This window comes from Haliotis rubra, unplaced genomic scaffold, assembly GCF_003918875.1.
Source record: "Haliotis rubra isolate DU_JTF1 unplaced genomic scaffold, ASM391887v1 Scf698, whole genome shotgun sequence".
NCBI classification, from domain to species: Eukaryota; Metazoa; Mollusca; class Gastropoda; order Lepetellida; family Haliotidae; genus Haliotis; species Haliotis rubra.
In genome coordinates, this window is record NW_025767410.1 from 85,735 (window position 1) to 109,582 (window position 23,848).

General features: G+C 41.9%; 1 protein-coding gene across 1 annotated transcript in view; it reads left to right on the forward strand.

Moving 5' to 3' along the window:
• Positions 1-14,009, forward strand: part of LOC124258547 (protocadherin Fat 4-like) — a 54,850-nt gene extending 40,841 nt beyond the window's left edge. The window contains 8 exon segments of the mRNA XM_046692615.1: positions 4,469-4,703; positions 5,627-5,826; positions 7,467-7,700; positions 8,079-8,320; positions 8,700-8,760; positions 12,563-12,831; positions 12,833-13,120; positions 13,995-14,009. Of these exon segments, the coding sequence (XP_046548571.1) occupies positions 4,469-4,703; positions 5,627-5,826; positions 7,467-7,700; positions 8,079-8,320; positions 8,700-8,760; positions 12,563-12,831; positions 12,833-13,120; positions 13,995-14,009 (1,544 nt within the window).
• The last annotated feature ends 9,839 nt before the right edge of the window (positions 14,010-23,848 follow it).

Consider the following 23,848-nt stretch of genomic DNA (forward strand, 5'->3'; position numbering starts at 1 on the left):
GGTTTACCCCCACCCCACACAGATAGGGTTGAAGTGCTCTCTCATAGGTAAACACCCCTCACATATCTTCATATGGGTACACCATACACTGGGATAAGATTAGAGTATGGCTTTCTCTGGGGATTAGAAATTTATTCAACATAGTAATGGGTGGTGAGTATATTACCAGTATTATTCCCTTATATTTAATACTTTTAGGCGTTTGATTACCAAATATTGAATGCCATTTCATTAGCTTCATTATCATATGTACCATATACGTTTAATGTGACAAGAGATTTCGTGAAATTGAAAACCTGTGTGAACAGATCTCATAATTACGAATTGCTTGTTTATTAATTTGGACTGTTAGAGCGTTTTATAGATTTAAATATTATTGTCATTGCACTTTTTAAAAATTATAAATACTATTGTTACAGCCCGTGTTCTAAATTTTAAAAAGACAATATTGTGATGTTAAAATGTGTGGAGAAAAACTTGCTTTTGGGTGTGCCTTCGTTTTGATAATGGATTTGTGTATATGTGTAAACTTGGTCTCGTCGCTATTTGGCTTAAACAGTTCCGCATATTGACGTTAAATTTTAACACGTTTATTTTATTTGAAAAAATGGAAAATTATCTGATCCAATTGCTAGAATGTATACAATAGCGAATCTTTCTGGAAAAAAAATAGATAGAACATAATTTTGTGAATGACTTTAGAAATATTTTACACAAATGAAAAATATCTTATCTTCAGGTGCATGAAGACGAGATGAAGTGGCTGTTTGTTGTATTATTGTATTCGGGAGTCTCCGTCACCAGTGGTATGTTACTGTTTCAATCCTACTTTAATCTCAGATTACTGTAAGCTATTTGTGTTATCGCATATTCATGGGGAACATTTATGGACAATACAAAGGGCCAGGTAGGTATCTCACATAACTGTAAACTGTTTGTGTAATCGGAACAAATGGTGGACATTTACGGACTGTAAAGTAAGTACTGCTTTACAAACGAACAAATCATCATGACAAATGGAGTCGTCCTTGTAAATCGACCAGCCACAACTGAGGGATATTTGTGATTACATTGTCATAACAAAGTGATAGTCCTTATACCGAAAACTACCGTATGACAAGGGCGTAGTTGATAACATGTACCTTGTTTCATTTTGACTACAATTCGTAATGTTCTCACTGGCAGCAGAGACACCAAACAAGATTTTCGTCTCATAGAGTAGTGTCCCTTTGATAAAGGGCGATTACTCAGGCGCACGGTCATGTGGATTGCCGCGAAAGAGGATTGGATACCTTTAAAATGCGTCGACAATTCCCCGTTGTTTTTCGCTTGTGTGTTAGTTAAGGTATTTCTTGAAACAAGTTCCAATTGGAACTGTTGAGTGTCGCTGTACGACTAACTTATCACTGACCAAATATATACGCGGGCATATTCAAGGAAAACAATGGTTAGAGATGATAATAGTTTCGTCGAAGATGGAAATTAGGAAAAGCATCCCATGACAAGGAGGTTATCCTGTGTATGTTTCGAGATGGTGTATGAAGATGGAAGACTGCTATGTGGGAGGTTTGTCAAGCCTAGGTAGATACAATATTCATTCACGTGATACCGCGGTTTTATTTGAGCTCAAAGATTAAATTTTATCGCTTTTATTGACTTTTATTCGATTTCCATACATGTAGGTGGGTTGTTCATGCGTACCAGAGTGTATTCAGAATGTTTTCACGGTTGTGGTGGGAACATTTCATAGGACAAAAATACAAGTGTACTAATTACCTTCAACGTTAACTTAGCACGTGTAAATACGCATGATAAATATAAGGTATTTTCATCCGCATGATAACTGGAAAAACTATTATGATTTGTAGTAGTCCAAACAATAGATGACACTGGTACCGACGTATTATACATTTTCTATATCTATACGAGGGGTATGTTAGTAATAATTGTATTCGTGCCTGCTATGACGTATGTGACCCTTATTTATTTGGACATGTTTTAGTGTATTTCTTTTGCTTTTTTCTCAGTTTATGAGATAGACTGATTCCCAATTCCATTTGATGTTTCGATTTATCGATCAGTGTTAACTTACTTAAACTGACCTTTTAAGAGTAAAAGCTAATTTCGCTATATCCCATCTTGAAGATATTCAGTTGTAGATAATAAATATCCACTATCCTACACCTATCTCAACAGTTTTCGTTCCGATTTGCATAATAATCATTCATGCCTCTCATCCAGTTTTCGTTATTTACATATTTGTCTTTGTTGCAAGTGGACATAAAGTTATGATATTTGCTTATCGTTATACATTCACAATATGGCTGAAATGTTGCCGACGCCACATAAATTAAACTCACTCGTTATACATGCATCAAAGACTATGTCTATGTCTTCCAGTACCTAGAAAGGACTATATTTCGTATAAACGTTATTAATCTGCCAATGTTGCACCAATATGTGGCCAGATAAGAAAAGGGTTTAGCTCGGTGCGTACCCCTGCAACCCCACCACGTGCACCTGCAATACACGTCCTTCTCCCAGTATCCCATACCCAACAACTGGTGCTCCCCGCCGTGACATTGCTAAAAGGCGTAAAACTAAACTCGCTCGCTCCCACCCAAGCACCCACCTACCCACCCACGTACTCACTCAATCACTCACTCAGCCAACACCATGACTACGGCTACATTAAGCAGTTTGATCATGACGCGGTGGCATAACCACTGGCAATACGTCGAGAGCTTAAGCCTGGTTTTGTTTGCTGTCTCGGGATTGTAAGTATTCAAAGTGCAACTGGTACTTGATGATGTTAGTTCAAATAAATAATATGGCAGCTGTAAATGATAATATGGCAAATAGAAAGGTTCAACAATCAATTAAATCCGTCAGTTTGACGGGATAATTTCCAATTTGGCTCTTCTATTTACGTTCATCGAACAGTAAATTATATTCGTTAACGTTTTAACTTTATGACGAACGTTATACAGTTCCATGATATGAAGCTAAACAATATCAAACAATAATTAAAATTCCTTTTTGAAACTGTCAAAGTATCAGTCATATATTTATTTCCTCGATACACATTTGACAGAGGTTACACCCATTGTAAAACGAACACTGTTATGATATTGTATTTTATTTTACTCTGTTAAGAACATGTATGTTGTATATTATCTATAATATTAGTAGTACCATATCATGTTTGCAAATGTTATTTCTACAAAAGTGATATCAGGAGACTAGAAAATGCTTTAGTATACTATCAGTTAATGTGTAAACATACACATTAGATAGTGAACTAAACCCAGTCAACGACTTGGATCCTCTTGGATTGTTGTGTAAATATTATAATAGGAAATCCAAACAGCAGGCACTAGTGCCCGTATATTGAAGTGTCCGCTGACGTTCCAACATTCACATTCATATTTACCGTTGTTTACACTCCAAGAACCAGTACATGCCACTCTGAAGGAGATGATTTGGTTGTCTCAGAACACACAGATTTTAATCTCACTATTTTAACTGGGGATATTTTGTGAACTGTACGTGGGAGGCACGCTAAATATACAGTACAAACTTTTTCAAAACGTAACTATGCTAAAACAGTTACCGAAACACTACACTGACTGACTGACTGAGTGTAGTTTTACGCCGCTTTCAGCAATATGCCAGCTACATCACGGCGGGGAACACCAGAAATGGGCTTCACACATTGTACCCATGTGGGGCTTCGAACCCGGGTCTTCGGCGTGACGAGCCAACACTTTAACCACTAGGCTACCCCACCGACCCCCGAAACACTACAAACGTAGGAAGGAAGTAATAATGGTGCCTATATTGAATACATCAACATAGAATAACTGTTGTTTCGGGGTTTTGTTTTGTTTTCTTCTTTTTTTAAATCTTAATACCTGGATGTCTCTAGCCTATGAGAGATTCGATAACGGTGCACAAATGTGTACTGTAATGATACGAAAATATTAATTAGTGGGTTTTTAAGTTTCATAGCTGAGAGTTGTTTCCCTTGGCAGTTGGTTGCGCGTGTTGGACAAATGCCTTTCATACGTCACGTTTCTCCTTGGGTTGGAATAACAATTTTTCTTTTAAATACCGACCACTTTCAATTCATAGCCTTGATTTGTTAAAAATAAATGTGTTGGATATTTCTAGTGAATCTGATCCAAGCACGTGAGGGAGAGTAGGCTGCTTGTTTTGATATCCTCGGCCTTCCTTTATGCCCAACTTGTCAATGTGTAAATCTGGAATTGCTGCTTAAGACGTCTCCAATAGCCCCCAAGAACTACGGTACTTGGACGAGAAGAGGGAGAGCTAATGCATCGACTGAAGGGATATGGAAACTCGAATGTATGCTTTGTCTGGGCCCATACATCTAAATAATGAATGCACTGCAATCGGTACCGGTCTATTTCAATAAATAATTCACCATCTCTCCGATCTTCCACAGGCCAGCCAGCGATCACAAATCCCAAGGCCGATGGTACGAGTGAAGTGACTGTTCCAGAGAACACGACAGTTGGGACTGTGGTCTTCACAGTAGACCCTACTCCTGGTGTGGGGATAACGTGGACCTATACCCCGACCCCTGCCGCGGCTCCCTTCGACATCAACATCGGCGGCAGCGTCACTTTATCAGGGACCGTTGACTACGAGTCTACCAAATCATTTGTATTGACCATTCAGTAAGGCAACATTTCATACAAACAGCAAGAGCGGGTTTTGAAAAGGCCGTTTGGAGCTTCACAAACATCCAGTTTTAAGAAACGTTTAGACTGTGGGTTTTGTTTGTTGTTGAACGCCGCGCTCAGCCATATTCCAGCTATATGGCGGTTGTCTAGAAATAGTCAAGTCTGGACTAGACAATCCAGTGATCAACAACATGAGCATCGATCTACGCAATTTGGATACAATGACCGCACCAACACACACATACACCCACCAGCCCCTTATCTTCACCCATGCATACCACGCAACCACCCCGCCCAGCACATACATACAAGTATACAGTGGAAGCCCTATAAACCGGCAGTCCTCCATTCCGGCATGCTCTCAATATCGGCCCTAGAATTTGGTCCCGACAGAAGCTAGTTAATTTATGATCATTTACACGCCCTCTAATCCAGCGTCGGTCTATTCCGTATTTCGGCACAAGGACCGCCCTATAGTAATTAATGCTTTCTAAACCGACATCCGGTATCTCAGCTCTCCTGATGTCCCAATGAATGTCGGTTTAGAGGGCTTCCACTGTATATCCTCACATTTATACACCCATACAATGATACATATTGTTTAAAGGAGATCGGGGCCTAGATTTCTGAAGCTCTCTCAGCCCTAAGATAGTCGTAAGTGCATATATTAATATTAATTTACGACTGTCTTAGCGCTAAGAGGGCTTCGAAAATCAAGGCCCTGGCCTGTCACAGCTGTCCTAGACCCACGCTAATGACAAATTACAACCTATTCACATTATAAGATTATCAAGCTCGACCAGTAAACACTAAATCACTATCTAATCAAACAAAATGTGTGTTTAATGTATTTTGTTGAACAAATGTTTTACGGTTTAAAAGGCTGGTTACTACTACATATAGTTGTTTGTTTGTAGGGTGACTGATGGGAGTGGGTCCACCGACAGAGTCCTCACTGTCTTCATCAGCAACGTGTACGACGTCATCCCGACACTCACTGCCCCCTCGCCCATTCCCTCTATACAGGAGGAGTCGACTGTGGGGACCAATGTGGCAACGTTCACGGCAACGGACTCGGAGATATTGGACGGGGATAAGCTATATTTTTCGTTATTAGGTAAGATGTCATGATCGAATAAGACATCCCCGGGTTCGAATCCCAATTCACCAATCCCAATTCATGTTTGGCGGAACTATTTTTGTCACCCTATCCTCTTCGAGGGCTTCATGCAAGTGGCAGGAATTTAAGCGGAGAGACCCGTGAAGATCCGGGTTAGAGTTGGTCATCAGCAACCAATACTTTTCGTAAGAGGCGGGATCGGGTGATCAGGCTCGCTGGCTTGGATGAAACATGTCACCGTATCCCAGTTGCATAGATCGATGACAATGTTGTTGATCACTGGATTATCTGGTCTATAGTACTGTCGGAAATAGAAAAAAACTGTATTTTCTCATTTATCTCCACAATTTATGTAGTTGATATGTGAAAGTGTGAAATATCTGTTAAACTAAGTTCGGCCTAACTACAGTCTTGGTGGTAGAGAGATAGGAAACGGAGAAAGGAACTTTACTGAGGGGAAATTAGTGCAGAAATGAGCAATGCGGGTTTTTTCTTAGTCCAAAAAGACTTATTTGGAACAGACCATGGCTTTATGCAAATTAGTGTGCGACGATATTGTATTACAAAGGACACTTTCTAAATGCCCAATTTGAAATAAGACGTAGATTCATTATAAACGATAGCTGACGTAAAAAATCATAACTTTTATGCCGAAACTATTAAGGATGTAGCTACCATGCAGTCTCACTGTCACTATAAAAAGAAACAGAAAGGAGGGGCCGTCTCAAAGCAAAACCTGGGGTCAGGCTTGGGGAGAGAGATATCAGCTAAGATAAGATAATTCTTTAGGGCAATTATACTGGGGAGGTACACGGCACGTCATAACAATTTACAAATAATATTCAGTCCTGTCGATCTTCGGGTGGTCATGCCACCTATATACTACGATGCGTTTCTATGGTTTTCGGGTATCATACTCTTTTACATATCTCAACATAAACTATATGAAACTAAATGAAAGAAAGACATGTAATATGTTAATCAATAGATGAGACATAGTCAACACACACGAAAAAGCACAAAATATCTTTGAGATGACCCCTTGTTCCCGTAAGGCAGCACGTGCATTTCATGCCAGGTGAGTCGACGGTCCGTCGTCATACCTGGCTGAGCGACCTAATTGCCGTCTATAGTCTGATCTATTGTTTAAGTTTAAGTTTTGCCCGATATTACGAGTAAACATGCTTTTCTGGATATCGTATTACGCATCCCACTGAACGCCCAGCTAGGCCGACGTGGGTTATTTCGACATATGCTATTTGCAATTGTGTAAATTTTAGGGATACAGAGTAACAGCCTAAAAACAGTTTTTTTCTATTTCCGACAGTACTTTAGGTTCGATTTTATTACAGACCGCCCCATATATTTGGAATGTTGCAGCGTTAAACAACACATAAAGACAATATTATCCTCATGTATGTCAACAACAACAAGCTAAACTAAACACTACGTAGAATCCTCCGACATTTAGCTGACACACCGAGTACTATTAAATTAGCGCCAAACCAAACATCACTCACTAACTAAACTGTGCAACTTTTATTTTAGAGGAGTTCAATATATGTGTTATATTCGTATGAATATAGAAATCTCTGTCTATATACATATAAAAACCTCTATATAATAATCCTCAACAGGCACAGACACCAAGTATTTGCAGATAGACTCTATCACCGGTACAATTACTATCAGGGACCGTATCGACTATGACGTGGGGCTCACCTCGTTAGACGTCACCGTGCAGGTGACAGACAGTGGGGGCAACACTGCATCACAGGCCGTCACCTTCCCCGTCACCGACATCAACGACAACAGTCCGATCTGCTCACCGGACTCCGTCTTTGTCACTATACCAGAAGGGTCAGGAGGAGGTGATGCTACAAACTGAGCCGCAAATACTGTTCCTTAATAATTTTCATCTAATCGTTACAAAACAAATCTATGTCACTCATTCCTGCATCAGCTGTAGCTTGTGTAAAATAAATTGGTTCCATGAAAACTAGGGTTAGAATGGATTATAAGCTTAAAGGCCAATGCGACAATTAACGTACGATAACTTTCACCGACAACGGAACAGTAGCTAGTTAGAACCGCATTTCAAACGTTACGATAATACTGTTTATCTGACTTAGTGGCCTGTTATACTTAGGAATTGCTTCCGAAACAGTTTCCGTATGTATTTACAAAAACACATTTCTCTCGTTTAAGGGTATTAACCGGTACCAAACACAAAATTATTCTATATACAGGTACTACTGTAGGAGCAGTATCCTGTACAGACGCTGATTCTCCTCCGAACAGTGATCTCACCTACTCCATCTTTACCGGCGACGACGCTACTGCAAAGTTCGTCATCGCGGGCATCGTCGTTTCCACGTCGACCACCCCCTTAGACTTTGAGAGTAAATCTGACTACACGCTAGTAGTTTATGCCGTGGACAATCCAGCGCCGGGGACACCTCGGACAGGGACGGTCTCATTCTACATCAAGGTTTCTAGCTATGTGTTTTGGGTGTTATAAAAACTATGTTACTCTTTCATTCATTTGTAAATGCCTAGTGTGCGTCGTGGAGGTTTTTTTTGTTCCTTTGGTTTGTTTGAATTTATAATTTATTTATTTATTAATTATTTATTTATTTATATTTTATTATTTTACAGGTTAAAGATGAAAATGCAGCAGAGAGGGTTCGGGTGATCCTGGCACAGTCAGGCTGGTAAGGCTCATCATCAGCTCAGGGCCCTCGCCACTTTACACGCAGCCCAGACAGCGAATGGGACTTCTCCCAGGAAACACTGCCTAGTCGAACCCACCAAGAACTTTCCGGAGAATATGAAGGCTCCCCAACACTGCAGCCTTCTGCATTACCCAGAGTGTCAGAAAGGCTGTGATCCCGGTGGAGAACCTCCTGACCTGCGCCAAGAGATCAGAAGGTACCAAACCAAGGGCACCGAGAACAATGGGGAGCCTGACGACAGTGTACTTGGGATGCAAGCGAGACATTTCAAAGGCGAGGTCCGCATATTTATCATGCTTTTCCTGAATCTTGCCACATTGCCACATTGCTGTCAAAAGGGACAGAAACTTCAATGATATAAATAAAGTCATTGGCTTTATCAAAAAGGACAAGATCAGGTTTGTTGGCTGGAATTCTTCTGAGGCTGTATATGGGCCTATTCCACAGAAGTTTGAAAGCATCATTTTCCATGACGCCCTGGACATGTTCATGGTCGTACCATGGGTGGACCTCGGAGTCAAAGCCACAGGCATGACGAAGTAAAAGCAACGATCCCTGCCATCATGTCTTTTAAGATATGCTGTTTGTGCCAAGGAAGGGCATCCACTGACAAGGTGCTGGACAGTCTCTGTAAATTCATTGTATAGTCGACATTTCATGGAAATATTTTGTTTAAGAATCACATTTAGGCGATTGCGAGTGGGAAGTGACTGGTCCTGAGCAGCTAAAAGGAAGCCCTCAGTTTCACATTTGAGACCAGCCGACTTCATCCAGGCGAAGGAGTCGGTAAGATTGCTGTTCTGTTCCACACACTGCATGAACACACGATGCAATGGCTTCTCAGAAAGCTTCTCCACAAAAGACCGACTCTGAGCAGACTTGGTGAATAACTTCACCTGGTTTACTCCCATCGCTGTACCGTCCAGCAGTACATTGCCATCAACAAAATCAACCTCAAATTAATAGATTGTGTCCAACAACCTTGGTACGCTTAATATAGCTGTGGAATTCCTTGCTTTCATCATGCGTCTTCACATGCATCACCAGAAGATCATCCGATAAATAGATATGTGCAAAAGTACACAATAAAATTATATCGTGAAGAGCCTCCACATTAATCAAACCCCGACCTCCAGAATTGATTGGCATATATAAGCGATTAAGAGAGGAACGAGGGTGGTGTGCTCTGTTATAAGACATGGTCCTTCTGGTCAGGCGGTCAAGAGTCTGGATATCTTGTTTTATCCAATCTACTACTCCAAAGGAATAGGAGAGGACTAGCACAGCAAAAGTATTTGTGGCTTTGACTTTGTTTCTTTAAGCGAGATTTATACTCAGCCCGAAGTTTGTCTTGAATCTGGGCATCCTGGAGCTTGTCTCGAACTTGCATTCCAAGATAGGTGTAGGCCTGATCTTCCACAAGATGCTCAAAAACCCCTTGTAACTTGACCGATCCATCATTAGTTACCTTGCCACGTTTCAAATGAAGAGTCCAAATGTCATGCCAATATCATTAGACTCGACAAGGAGAACCTGCTCTTTCAAATTGGTATGTCCTTTGGCAAGGAGCTCGATGTCATCCATGTAAAGGAGATGAGTAAGAGATGTTGGGGATCTGTGCTGAGGAGGTCCGGGATGGTAACCCTCCTCTTTATTGAGCAGAAAGCTCAAAGGATTTAAAGACAGACACAAAAGCAAAGGACTAAAGGAATCCCCCTGAAATATTCCCCTTCTGATTGGAATAGTCTGCACCTGCCCTTGCGAGTACATCTCAAGTTGAGTCGACCAGCAACTCATTAAAGACTTGAGTAAATCAAGTAGTCGCTCAGGGAGGTCAATACAATGAACAGACTTCAGAATCCATTCGTGAGGGACAGAGTCGTATGCTTGTTTGTAGTCAATCCAGCAAATGGAGAGGTTGCGGTGATATGTTTTAGCCTCTTCCAAAATCATTTTCTGTACAAGAAGTTGATCCTTGCACCCCCAGCATCCCTTTCTTGCCCCTTCTGCTCTCTGTAAATTATATCATTGGAAGAACAGTAAGATGACACGAGGTTTGTCAAACACCCTGTGAATAATTTGTATTGTGTATTCAAACATGTGATAGGGCGGAAGTTTTTGGGATCAGTCAAGTCTCCTTTTTTGGGAAGGAGTATTGTGCGACCTTTGCAGAACCATGGAGGAACATCACCTGTGTCCACGAGAGTATTGAAACAGTGAAGTAATGGTGTTTGGACACAGGGGAACAGTTTCCAGTACCGGTTTCAAATGACATCAGGCCCTGGAGCTGTATTAGATTTGGACTGTTTGATAACACTTTCCAGGCAATCTGGTGAGAAGTAACAGACAAACGACCTAGTTACTTTCTCGTGCATTGCATGGTCATAATCACGGACCCATGGTGCCTCAAGGTTACAGTTGCCGGGTACAGACCACAACTGTTTCCAAAACCTTTTCATTGGCATCCATGGAAGGCCTTTTATCATGCTCACCATCACCACTTGTTTTAAGTTGCCTGTAGAAGTGCTTTTCATTATTTTTAAAAAGTTTATACTGTTTGATGAATTTGTTTCTCTTTTCCCATTTTACTTTCTTTTAGTTCAAACTTATATTTTTGCCTTAAAGGAATTGACAATTTGGAGAAGTACCTTTTCTTTTGTTGTCTTGTACTGTATTTATTTATTTATTTATTTATTTATTTATTTATTTATTTATTTATTTTCCTGGGGGGGGAACGTCTACTTTCATAACTTCAGTAAGTATTAAATAGTTGGTGGTGAGATGTTGATTGCCACCAGCAGAATATTTGATTATTTGCTTGATGGTTACACCGCACTCAGCAATATTCCAGCAATATGGTTGCGGTCTGAATACAATCGGGCATGGACCAGACAATCCAGTGATCAACAGCGTGGGCATCGAGCTACTCAATTGGGAACCGATGACATGTGTCAACCAAGTCAGCGAGCCTGACCACCCGATCCCGTTAGTCGCCTCTTACGACAAGCATGGGTTGCTGAAGATCTTCACGGGTCTTAGAATATTCATTTTTGAAAACAATGTTGAAATTGAAAACATCAGATGAAATGAGTCCTTCGTTGCCTGTAATTTGTACAACTGAATGATTTGACGTATTAATATGATTGAATACAATTACATAAAAGTAAATAACAAACTGTTTGTGATACAAGATGTTTCCTATTCCAGGTTAGCCCCGTGAACGACTTTGATCCCGTTTGGGGAACCAATATTCCAGCAGGAAATAGCTTCTCCATATCAGAGTTATCTCCCCTTGGGACATCCATTGTTACTATAGTAGCAACAGACGCTGACCTGGGAACAGATGGAGCGTTGACATATCAACTTGTTTCCGTGACAACTGGTAACATATTTAAATTTGTAGAAGACCTTAGAATCTTAAACACGAGTTTTATACATTCTTTACAACACTGCGGCTGAGACGCTGACATCGCCTGTCATGGGGATGACCAGGGACGGTGGGGTAGCCTAGTGGTTAAAGCGATCGCTCGTCACGCCCAAGACCCGGGTTCGATTCCTCAATGGGGACAATGAGTGAACCCATCTCTTGCGTCCCCCTCCGTGCTATTGCTGGATTATCACTAAAGCGGCGTAAAACTAAACTCACTCACTCTTGCTGGCCATGTCCATTGTAACATTATTGTTTGCTCTCTGACAATTTTTGTTTGTGCACCGAGGACAACAATACATTGAAGCGTTACCGGATTAACATAGCAGAATGTATATTTATGTACGAAGTCGGTTCATTAGTGATTGCAATTGGCAGCAGGACACCAGTTTCCCTTAACTCTTGGTATCCCGGAAACCCTGTGGTGTTGCTGTGTTGATGTGAATATTAATGGTCTGTGTACGGCATGTTCTCCCATGCTTTGATTGTTGGTAAGAATGAAAGTGTTTAGGATTCCTGCTAACGATGTTCATTTACAAGTAAATACATTACGCACGTGTATACTGTTTAGACGCTGGGACCACTATAGCCGGCGACCTGGCACTGGATACATCCACAGGGAAACTCACGACGGCTACGACACTGGATAGAGAAAGTGTCACATCCTACACAGTGGTTGTCATGGCGACGGACGGTGGGACAACACCAAGATCTGTTCAAGACACCCTTACCATCAACATCGTCGACTTCAACGACAACGCCCCTGTCTTCACTGCCAGCTCTCTTACCGGATCAATACCTGAGGATTCACCTGCGGGAACGTCTATCTTAACGCTGAACGGCTTCTGACGCTGACGCAACGTCAACGTTGACATTTTCAGTCGCGAGTGGTGACGTTGTACCGCCTAAGTTTGAGTTCAGCAGCACAACGAATGGACAGCTTCAGCTATCCAGTCCGATAGATCTCGACCAACCGACAAATGACGCTGGCTACTACACCCTTACGGTCATCGTGACAGATGGAGGGGCGCCGGAGTTGACAGGGACGACGTATGTCACTGTCACCGTCACTGCCGTCAACCAGCACCCACCTGTTTTGCACACACCATCTCCGTCTTCCACTGTCTATGTAAGTCATACCTGTTACATTGCAAATGCATTCCAGTACACAGAATTGGTAGTAGTTTGTTTGGATATTTTTGATTTGTTGTTTAACGCCGCTCTCAGCAATATTCCAACTATATGACGGCGGTCTGTAAATAATTGAGTCTGGACCAATCGACTTTCATATCAGCTGGTACGAATATGCCGCACTAACACATATTATTGTACTTCTCTAAAAGTTTCACAGTTTAGTAAGTCAGTGATGTTTGGTCTGGCGCTAACTTAACAGTACTCGGCGTGACAGCTCATAGTGGGAGGAATCTCCGAAGTGTTTAGTTTACTTTGTCGTTTAACGCCGCTATCAGCAATATTCCAGATATGTGGCGGCGGTCTGTAAACTGAGTCAGGACCAGACAATCCAGAGAGCATTATGAACGTCATGACATCGATCTATGCAATTGGGACGCGATGACATGTTTCAACCAAGTCAGCGGGCCAGGCCACCCGATCCCATAAGTCGCCTCTTACGACAAACATGGGTTGCTGAAAATCAATTCTAACCTGCAGTATTTATGCCAAGCTTGTATTTGAGTAGGTTGAACATTGAATTACAAGTGAGCTTGATTGTCTGTGTCTTCAATAACTTCTATTGGCCATTTCTCATGCTGGATTGTTGTAGACTCGCAAGCTATAACGAAAAGGAGAAACGAAAGTTTCAACTTGTAACTAACTCTAAATAGGCCAGTTGTAATAGACACTTCAACAAGAATGTCACCTTTTTACAACATTGCTATTTATTTTCTGTGCGTTGTAACATAGTGCACTGGCCCAATACACTCAAATACAAATGAAATTAAAGCTTTACTTTTCTACCAGTGCTTTGCCTTGCACAATTTCAGATGATGAACCATTGAAGTGCGTATGAAAGAACTATGGTCAACAACATAAGGAAACTCTGGGCCTTGTCTGTGTGTCTATCATTGCTACCTTTCCTTTTGTCAACTCTTCTGTTTTCGATGCAATATTTCGAACAATATTTACAAATTGAACCACATTCCAGGTGGCGGAGAATACCAAGGTTGGGACGTCTGTTGCAACCATCACAGCTACTGACAACGATTACGGCAACGACGGCGAAGTCTCTTATTCAATAACAAGTAAACGTTTCATTGTTTTATACCATAAGCAAGATTTGATTGTTTACACTTGTCGTTGAATTTGTTTGTTGTTTAACGCCGCGCTCAGCAGTATTCCAGCTATATGGCGTCGGTATGTAAAGAAACAGAGTCTGGACCAGACAATCCAGTGATCAACATCATGAGCACATTTAGGGGATAACTGTGCTTCGTTTGACGAATTGACGAATTGTGTTTGACGTATAGCGGTGGTTTATGTAGCCGCAAATTTAGAAGGTTAGTTATATCGGCGACGCGTAACCACGGGTATACGTCCCCAATTCGTCAAACACAGTACAGTTATCCCCATTCTTATTCCACTCGTTTTAAGCTGTTTTTTCGTGAAAGAAATTAATTATTTAAACCAGGTCCAAGTTCCTCTAGGTCAAAGGTTAATCATATCACTCTTTGAACTTACACCATCGCCAGAAAAAGTAGTTCAATTTTCAAACTTCAACACGTTTATTATGTGCACAATTACTAAATCTGACAATGATAAATAAATCATAGTGTTATAGATAAAATGGACGGAATTATGATGAAACTACCCTCTAGTTATCAGGAATGAGCGGACCGCCTCCGTGGTGGAGTGATTAGAGCGTCGCTCGGAGAGCGGAAGGTTGCGGGTTCAATCCCCGATCGCGTCAAACCAAAAGACGTTAAAATATGGTACTTGTTGGTCCCTGCCTGGCGCTCGGCATAATGGGTACAGCAGGGACTGGTCGGCTCGGAGTCAGTATAATGTCTCTGAGTGGGGTATTCATGCTTCACTGCGGCATGGTATCTCAGTGGGCTAGCACTATAACGCCAGCTTAAGTCTGGGCTAGTACAAGCAGCCGCACATACACATACACACGCATGCACGTCGTCATATGAGCGAAATATTCTCAAGCACGACGTAAAACCCAATTTCACCTCACCTCACTTCACCTCACCTCAGGAATGAGCGGCCCGCTGATTCCTCAACTACGGACCATTATCAGTTCTGTTGTCAAATGACGTCACAGCAGGTGACGTCACGCTCCATAATGACGTCATAAAACTTGTTTCATGATCTAAACAGTGTTTGGTCAAAAGCCCTTTGCGAGTAAGTTGTTTGAACTTAAAATTAATTTATGATACTGTTTTGTCTTTTTTTAACACAGATTTCACCCATTTTAGCTGGATAGGGGAGTCAATTGACCTAGGGCTTCTGCAAATGACAATGCCCTGAAACACAGCGTTACCTCAATAGTGTAGGAATATATTCAAAGGTTTTGGTGAATTGGTTTTAAAGATTGCGACCGTAATGATTATACGGTCGGAAATTTATAGCATTGACCAATCAGAACTCGTGTTACATACTAAGCTGAATTAGAATTGTCGTTGAAGGAACCAGTACTTATGGACATATTTCACTAATACCATTACTATTGTTATACAATGCTCAGGAGTTCGTGAGTGCAGCTTAAATCAACTCGGTTGTTAAACAGTTTTCTAAGATAGCCAATCAAATGGCTCGGAATCATATGCAATAAATTATCGCTTGATTACTTTCATTGTTAGAAGCGTGTATGGAGACATCGTGAATTCTTAGTCTCTGTGTCATATTTCAAAATGTACCTCTCAGATGGCAACACTGGATCAGCCTTCGCCATCGACTCTGCTACAGGCGAGATTCGAACAAAATCAGCCCTAGATTTCGAAACTAACCCCCTCTACGGCCTCGAGGTGACGGCAATCGACGGAACAACACCCGTGTCTTCCACCGTCACCGTCTCCATCACCGACATCAACGAGGACGCACCCACCTGCACCGCTTACTACATCCAGCAGGATATGCCGGAGGATGACACCGTCCCGAAAACGGTAACACGTCTTTGTTCGTGGAAGTCCCAACAGCCCAAATGATGTATTTGTCGTGCCCAATTCCCGGAATTGCTCATATTCCTGGGTTTGGGCAACCGCTCTACCCCATTTCCGGGAACGGGGCAATTCATTATTCAGTTTGCACAATCTCAGAGAATGGACGGGGAATAAAAAGATAATCCAAACGAGAGACATCATGATGGCAAAGCAGTATATTGATACAATGGAACACATCCAAACATTTAGGTAGTTAAAAGTTAATCTTCTACTTATTTGTTGTAGTCTTCTTTGAAAATGACTGAGAAGGTGTTTGTTTTCACCAAATTGTCAAATATTACTTTTTTGCTCCATGGTCTGCAGTTATTGTAAAATAAATGACAAATATATAACAAAATTAACAGCACAACAATCATCCAGTCCCAAGGGATGAGCAGTCGTTCACACTACCCCCCCTCCTGGGATTACCTGGCCAACCAGCCAGCTACCAGCCATTCACGGGCATTGGGCAACACTCTTGCTCTAACCCAGAGAATGGTCAATTCCAGGAATTGGGCACGGCATATATACCTAAATGGATATACATGTATATGTATAAAAACTACCTGTCATAACCTACCCTTAGTTAAAACGTTGTTGCCTTAAAGATATTTGTATTCAGGACGGCCTTGAGAATCTCATTCTCATGTCGGATTGCTAAAACATCTGTATTTCTCGTAAGTTATTATCATTAAGTTTTGTATCCAAATTTCTTAGATGCCTAGCGGTTAGAACAATCGAAAAAAAAATACATTATCAGACAATAAAGGTATAGTTTTTTGATGACGTAACAATTGAATGACGTTATCCCGTCACTGCGCCATTCTAGTGTGCCCCCTCGTAATCGAACCATTTTACATTTACGTCACAATGTAAGCGACGTCACGATGCATGTCAGTTGTCATCGCCTCGTACGGCCTCCTACAGTAAACTACACCATTGCATCCCGTTTCTTGGTTTGCTGTTGCTTCACGCAGCTGACATCACTGGTGGAAACATTACGTTTATGTTTTACGACGGTTAAAATGTGTCATTTCGACTAACAAGTTTTCAGCGACACGGTAACGTTCGCAATGTTTACATTCCCGCAATGCAATCGTGGAATGTCGCTTGACTACTCAACTTCCTCTGGATGTACTGATCTAAACTTACGTTGGTAGTAGAAATGCAACGTTCATATTGCCCCATATGGTTTACGTTAATGGCAGATGTAATTAAAATAATTCAGAGAAGATATTTAATCCGAACGTAAACCGTCATCAAACTGTTATCATTTGTTTTAAAATCAGCCCTAGATTTCGAAACTAACCCCCTCTACGGCCTCGAGGTGACGGCAATCGACGGAACAACACCCGTGTCTTCCACCGTCACCGTCTCCATCACCGACATCAACGAGGACGCACCCACCTGCACCGCTTACTACATCCAGCAGGATATGCCGGAGGATGACACCGTCCCGAAAACGGTAACACGTCTTTGTTCGTGGAAGTCCCAACAGCCCAAATGATGTATTTGTCGTGCCCAATTCCCGGAATTGCTCATTCCCTGGGTTTGGGCAACCGCTCTACCCCATTTCCGGGAACGGGGCAATTCATTATTCAGTTTGCACAATCTCAGAGAATGGACGGGGAATAAAAGATAATCCAAACGAGAGACATCATGATGGCAAAGCAGTATATTGATACAATGGAACACATCCAAACATTTAGGTAGTTAAAAGTTAATCTTCTACTTATTTGTTGTAGTCTTCTTTGAAAATGACTGAGAAGGTGTTTGTTTTCACCAAATTGTCAAATATTGCTTTTTTTGCTCCATGGTCTGCAGTTATTGTAAAATAAATGACAAATATATAACAAAATTAACAGCACAACAATCATCCAGTCCCAAGGGATGAGCAGTCGTTCACACTACCCCCTCCCTGGGATTACCTGGCCAACCAGCCAGCTACCAGCCATTCACGGGCATTGGGCAACACTCTTGCTCTAACCCAGAGAATGGTCAATTCCAGGAATTGGGCACGGCATATATACCTAAATGGATATACATGTATATGTATAAAAACTACCTGTCATAACCTACCCTTAGTTAAAACGTTGTTGCCTTAAAAGATATTTGTATTCAGGACGGCCTTGAGAATCTCATTCTCATGTCGGATTGCTAAAACATCTGTATTTCTCGTAAGTTATTATCATTAAGTTTTGTATCCAAATTTCTTAGATGCCTAGCGGTTAGAACAATCGAAAAAAAAATACATTATCAGACAATAAAGGTATAGTTTTTTGATGACGTAACAATTGAATGACGTTATCCCGTCACTGCGCCATTCTAGTGTGCCCCCTCGTAATCGAACCATTTTACATTACGTCACAATGTAAGCGACGTCACGATGCATGTCAGTTGTCATCGCCTCGTACGGCCTCCTACAGTAAACTACACCATTGCATCCCGTTTCTTGGTTTGCTGTTGCTTCACGCAGCTGACATCACTGGTGGAAACATTACGTTTATGTTTTACGACGGTTAAAATGTGTCATTTCGACTAACAAGTTTTCAGCGACACGGTAACGTTCGCAATGTTTACATTCCCGCAATGCAATCGTGGAATGTCGCTTGACTACTCAACTTCCTCTGGATGTACTGATCTAAACTTACGTTGGTAGTAGAAATGCAACGTTCATATTGCCCCATATGGTTTACGTTAATGGCAGATGTAATTAAAATAATTCAGAGAAGATATTTAATCCGAACGTAAACCGTCATCAAACTGTTATCATTTGTTTTTTTCTGGTAACGTTCGTCTTAACGTAGGGGGGCAGACACATCAATAGAACAGCGCGCCAGTTAGCCCTGTGCGAGGATTCTTAATGTAGGTCACAGACACCGTCGTTTGTTTTCTGCCTTAAATTAATCGTAATTATCCTTAGAAAGTATTAAATTTGGCATCTTAGAAAAGAAATACAGTTCGCTCTACCACCATGTATAGTGTAATAAAACACACTTTCGCCCTGAACTATTATAACGTTAAAGCACTCGGACGCAAGCGTCCTCGTGCTTTAACTATAATAGTTCAGGGCAAAAGTGTGTTTTATTACACTATACATGGTGGTAGAGCGAAGTGTATTTCTTAAATATTACCGCACAGAAAGGTGCACTGTTTTTGTTCTCTGTCGTCATTGCAGCAAATTACATCATAAATGCATTTGACTGATTTAACCATAGGAGAAATCGAACCAGGTCCTCGGTATGAGGAGCAACTCGTCACCCACAAGGCTAACTCACCTTCCTAGCTTACAATAGAATATGGCGTACCAAGAACACATTATCCACACTGATATAACATAATAGTGGGCGTTATGAACACGCTTGTAACAATATGTCTGACATACTAATCACGCATATACCGAACATAGGGATATAACGAACTGAAATCCTTACCAAAATTTCGTTGGCTGCAAACGAGAGGATCTTGCAAATCGTTACACTTCCTCATTTCGGATTCAGCGTTTTCAGTTTTGTATTCTCACGTATTTTTTCCATGTCGTTCCAAAATGTTTCTGCATTGGGATCTTTTGATACGGGTTTCTTCTTCTTTATAGCTAGCTCCGCAATTACAAAACCATCATTTTCTATGGTTTCCGTTTTCTTAGCTTTGAAGATTTTCCTGCGAACTATTGCTGTATGTGACGAATTGATCGGCACGCCTATGTTAAGAGTGAGGTCAGTTTTAGCGTTACACCGCTTTTAGCAATATTCCAGCAATATCACAACGGGTGATACCAGAAATAGGCTTAACAGATGTTGGGAATCGAACCCGGGTCTTCGACGTGACGAGCGAACGTTACCCAGCCTCTGAGCTACCCAACAGTCCATATGTGAGACATAAAGTACTTAAAAAGCATACAGGGGTGGAACTAGAGACCAATAGATGTACCGACTTAATAACGCTTTCTTCTTTGGTGGACAACAAACTAACTTTCCACTAAGTGTTATTAATGCATTGTGTGTACATATGTGAATGTACGTTCCCCCGTAGGTGACGTCTCTAATCAGCTGCAGTGATCCTAAGGGCGACACACTGACATACACCATCACCTCGGGCAACCCTCCTGGCGTCTTCCTCATCAACTCGGCCACTGGCGTATTGTCTGTCACCAAAGGTACCAAACTTTCCAGACATACCTACCGAAAACACTGAACAACGTCTACATATAAAATATGTTGTAATCTGTAGAATGTGCGCACGAAAACAATATCCTTTTGCTGTGTCCGTTATGAGAAATAATCCAGAAGCATTCCTTTGTAAAAAAAGTAATGCGAAATAATATTATGGGTTTGGTCCTTTGGTGTCAGTCACAACCCATATTGCAAGAAACATGTCATATTCGCCACTTACAACGTTAAATCCACGTAGCCAGCAAATGCAACAACATTGCAATTTACACATATACTCACCGTCACAGTTGGCCCATATACTCGTTTTCACAGCGCCATAAGCAACCACTTTGTGATTGGATATAGGGCGCTATACAAATGGACTTATTATTATTATTATTATTATTCACAGACGGTTACACATATGCTCTTCGTCACAGACGTTGACGCGTCTATTCACCGTCATAGACGTTTACGCGTCTACATACAGAGTCGTGCAAAAAGTATTCGGACACTTGACGTAATTGCCATAGACTTACATGTTAATTTAGTGTAGCATAAATAATTTTCATGAATTTAATTTTCGTAAGAACCAAGTCAAATTTTGCACATGTGTGAGGAATCATCTTACCTACAATCACATCGTTTCTGTTTAATTTTCATTTGCTTATTTACCGAATGGCCACAACTTAATCAACATGTGTACAGTGCCTTTAACACGGCGGCCTATGAGATTGTGCATTGTGGAACCATAGGTATGTTGACAAATGTGATGTCATTAGTTAAATAGTGATCGGAAAATTGAACTGAAATTATGTGCGCAGAGCAGAGATGATTTCAAATTTGCCAGCCAAATTTTACAAAGATCCATCCTAAACTCACTTCATGAAACTTACTTATGCTACACCGACATGATATGTAAGTCTATGGAAATTACGTCAAATGTCCGAATACTTTTTGCACGGGTCTGTACCTCACTGACGATTACAATATAGCACCCTGAAGCAGAACAAAACTACTATCCCTTTATATCAACATTCCAGTGTTTGACTACGAGACGACGACCGGGTACGTCCTGACGGTGACCGTGACCGACAACGGAACCCCCCAACTGTCAGTAAACGTCACTGTGAGAATCCTGGTCACTCCTGTCAACGAAGCCCCGCCCATCTTCAGCGAGGCTACCTACACAGTGGCCACAAAAGAGAGTTCGCCAATCGGGTACACGGTCGTGCAAGTGACGGCGAAAGACGCCGACGTTGGGGCGTTAGATGGCACATTACGATTCACCATTACTGCCGGGAACAGTCAAGGAAAGTTCACAATACACGAATCAACAGGAAGAATCACTCTAGCCAAGCAGCTGGACAGAGAGACTTTGGATACCTATAACCTCACTGTCATAGCGGTAGATGATGCGCCGGGGTCAGTGACGGAACGCACCGCCACTGCTTTTGTGTTTGTAACTGTTACCGATGCTAATGACAACTACCCAGTGTTTACCCCATCATTCTACGATGGACTTGTGTCGGAAGACGCTAATCCTCTTGCCGTTATCCTCACTGTAACAGCCAATGATGATGATCTTGCGGGGATGTCAACTCAAGAATAGAATACAGTGTGATTTCTGGAGACGCTGGAAATTTATTCGAATTTTCAAATGCCAATTTACGCTTAGCATTAGGCAAGAGTCTCAGTTACGCAAGTTCACCTTCCTATGACCTTGTGATTCAAGCCGCTGACAAAGGAACCCCCGTTCTGACCACAACAGCATTGGTCACTGTCAACGTCCAGCCAGCGAACCAGAACATCCCAATATTCACAGATCCGAATCAAAGCATCTCTGTAGATGAATCCGTAGCCGTTGGTACAAAGGTCCTAACCGCTACCGCTACAGATGCAGATTCGGCGATTTTCGGGAAAGTGACCTACGCGATCATCAGCGGTAATGTGCCGGCGAATAGTTTTGTCATTGATGATGTGACAGGAGATATTCTGGTCTGGTCGAAGCTTGATGCTGATGTCGCTCCCGGATTCTATAACCTCACACTTGAGGCTACAGACGGAGGAAACAAGTCTTCCACAACATGGCTGCACATCGTCCTCAACGACGTAAACGACAACTACCCACAGTTTACCAGAAACATATACAACATCCCCGTCGACGAGAATCTGCCAAATGGCTCTTCCGTAGCAGACATTGTCGCCTCTGACGCCGACTCGGGAACAAATGGACAAATCACATATTCAATCACTTCCGGTGATGGGCAGACGACATTTGATATTGACACGACCACGGGTGAAATAACAACGATATCTGCACTAAATTATGAGAACAAAAGGATCTTTAGTCTGGTTGTCATGGCGACGGACAGTGGCACCCCGACAGCCAAAAGTGCCACAACAATGGTTGTGATTTCTCTCAACGACCTGAACGACAACAGTCCAGTCTTCACACCATCAACCCTCACGGTGCAGTTAACGGAAAATGTTGGCATTGGAACACCTGTAGTTACCATGGCTGCGTCGGACGCTGATTCGGATGCCAACAGCAACAACAAGTTTGTCTACATCTTGATAAACTCTTTGTTTTCTATCGACCCAAGCACGGGAACCATAACTACACAAGGTCTCATCGACAGAGAGAAAACAGAACAGTAAGTAAGCTTTGTATAATCTTTCAATTGCATCAGATATAAATATGACAGATTGGTCCTTCCAGGCACCACCATAGCATGTGGACAGTTACCTCTGCTTGCACGCTACCCATGGAGATCTGGATTACAATTGCACTTCAGAAACCCATGCTTGTCGTAGAGACGACTAACGGGGTTTGGGTGTCAGGCTCGCTGACTTGGTGAACACATATCAGTATATCCCTTTTTCGTAGATCGATGCTCGTAATGTTGATTGTCTGGTCCAGACTCGATTATTTACAGACCGCCGCCATACAGCTTGAATACTGCTGAGTGCGGGCTTAAACAAAAAACAAACAAAACTGTATGACCAAACATACCTTGTGGAATCCGAGAGTCAGGAAGACTCATGGTAGACATGCCTGGGCACAGACTGACTTCCCCCTAACATGGAAAGAACAGCTGACATTCCTACTTGAGTGTCAAAAAGGTTGTTCCTGTTCATTTGTAAGTGAACGCACTGAAGGCCCAGTTACTTCACCCGCAAACGCGTTTTCTTTAGACACCTAAAATCGTGGGTTCGAATCCCTGTTTCTAGGTTACCATTGTATACTTGTCGGCTTCAGCGAAGTGGCGACCTGCCAAGACATGCACCATTTCCGCCAACATGAAACTCGAACTTCGTGATATAACCTTAAATACTCCCCATCCCGAACTATAATTGAAAGAAATCCGTTACCTGTTCAAGGAGACAACATTAGAGGCAACACCTTATTTCCTTGTGCTGTTCTTTCAGTTTCACAGTTTCAAAGGAGCGGTGGAGTAGCCTAGTGGTTAATCGTACGCTCGTCACGCCGACAACCCTGGTTCGATTCCCTCCAGGGGGCAATGTGTGAAACTCATTACT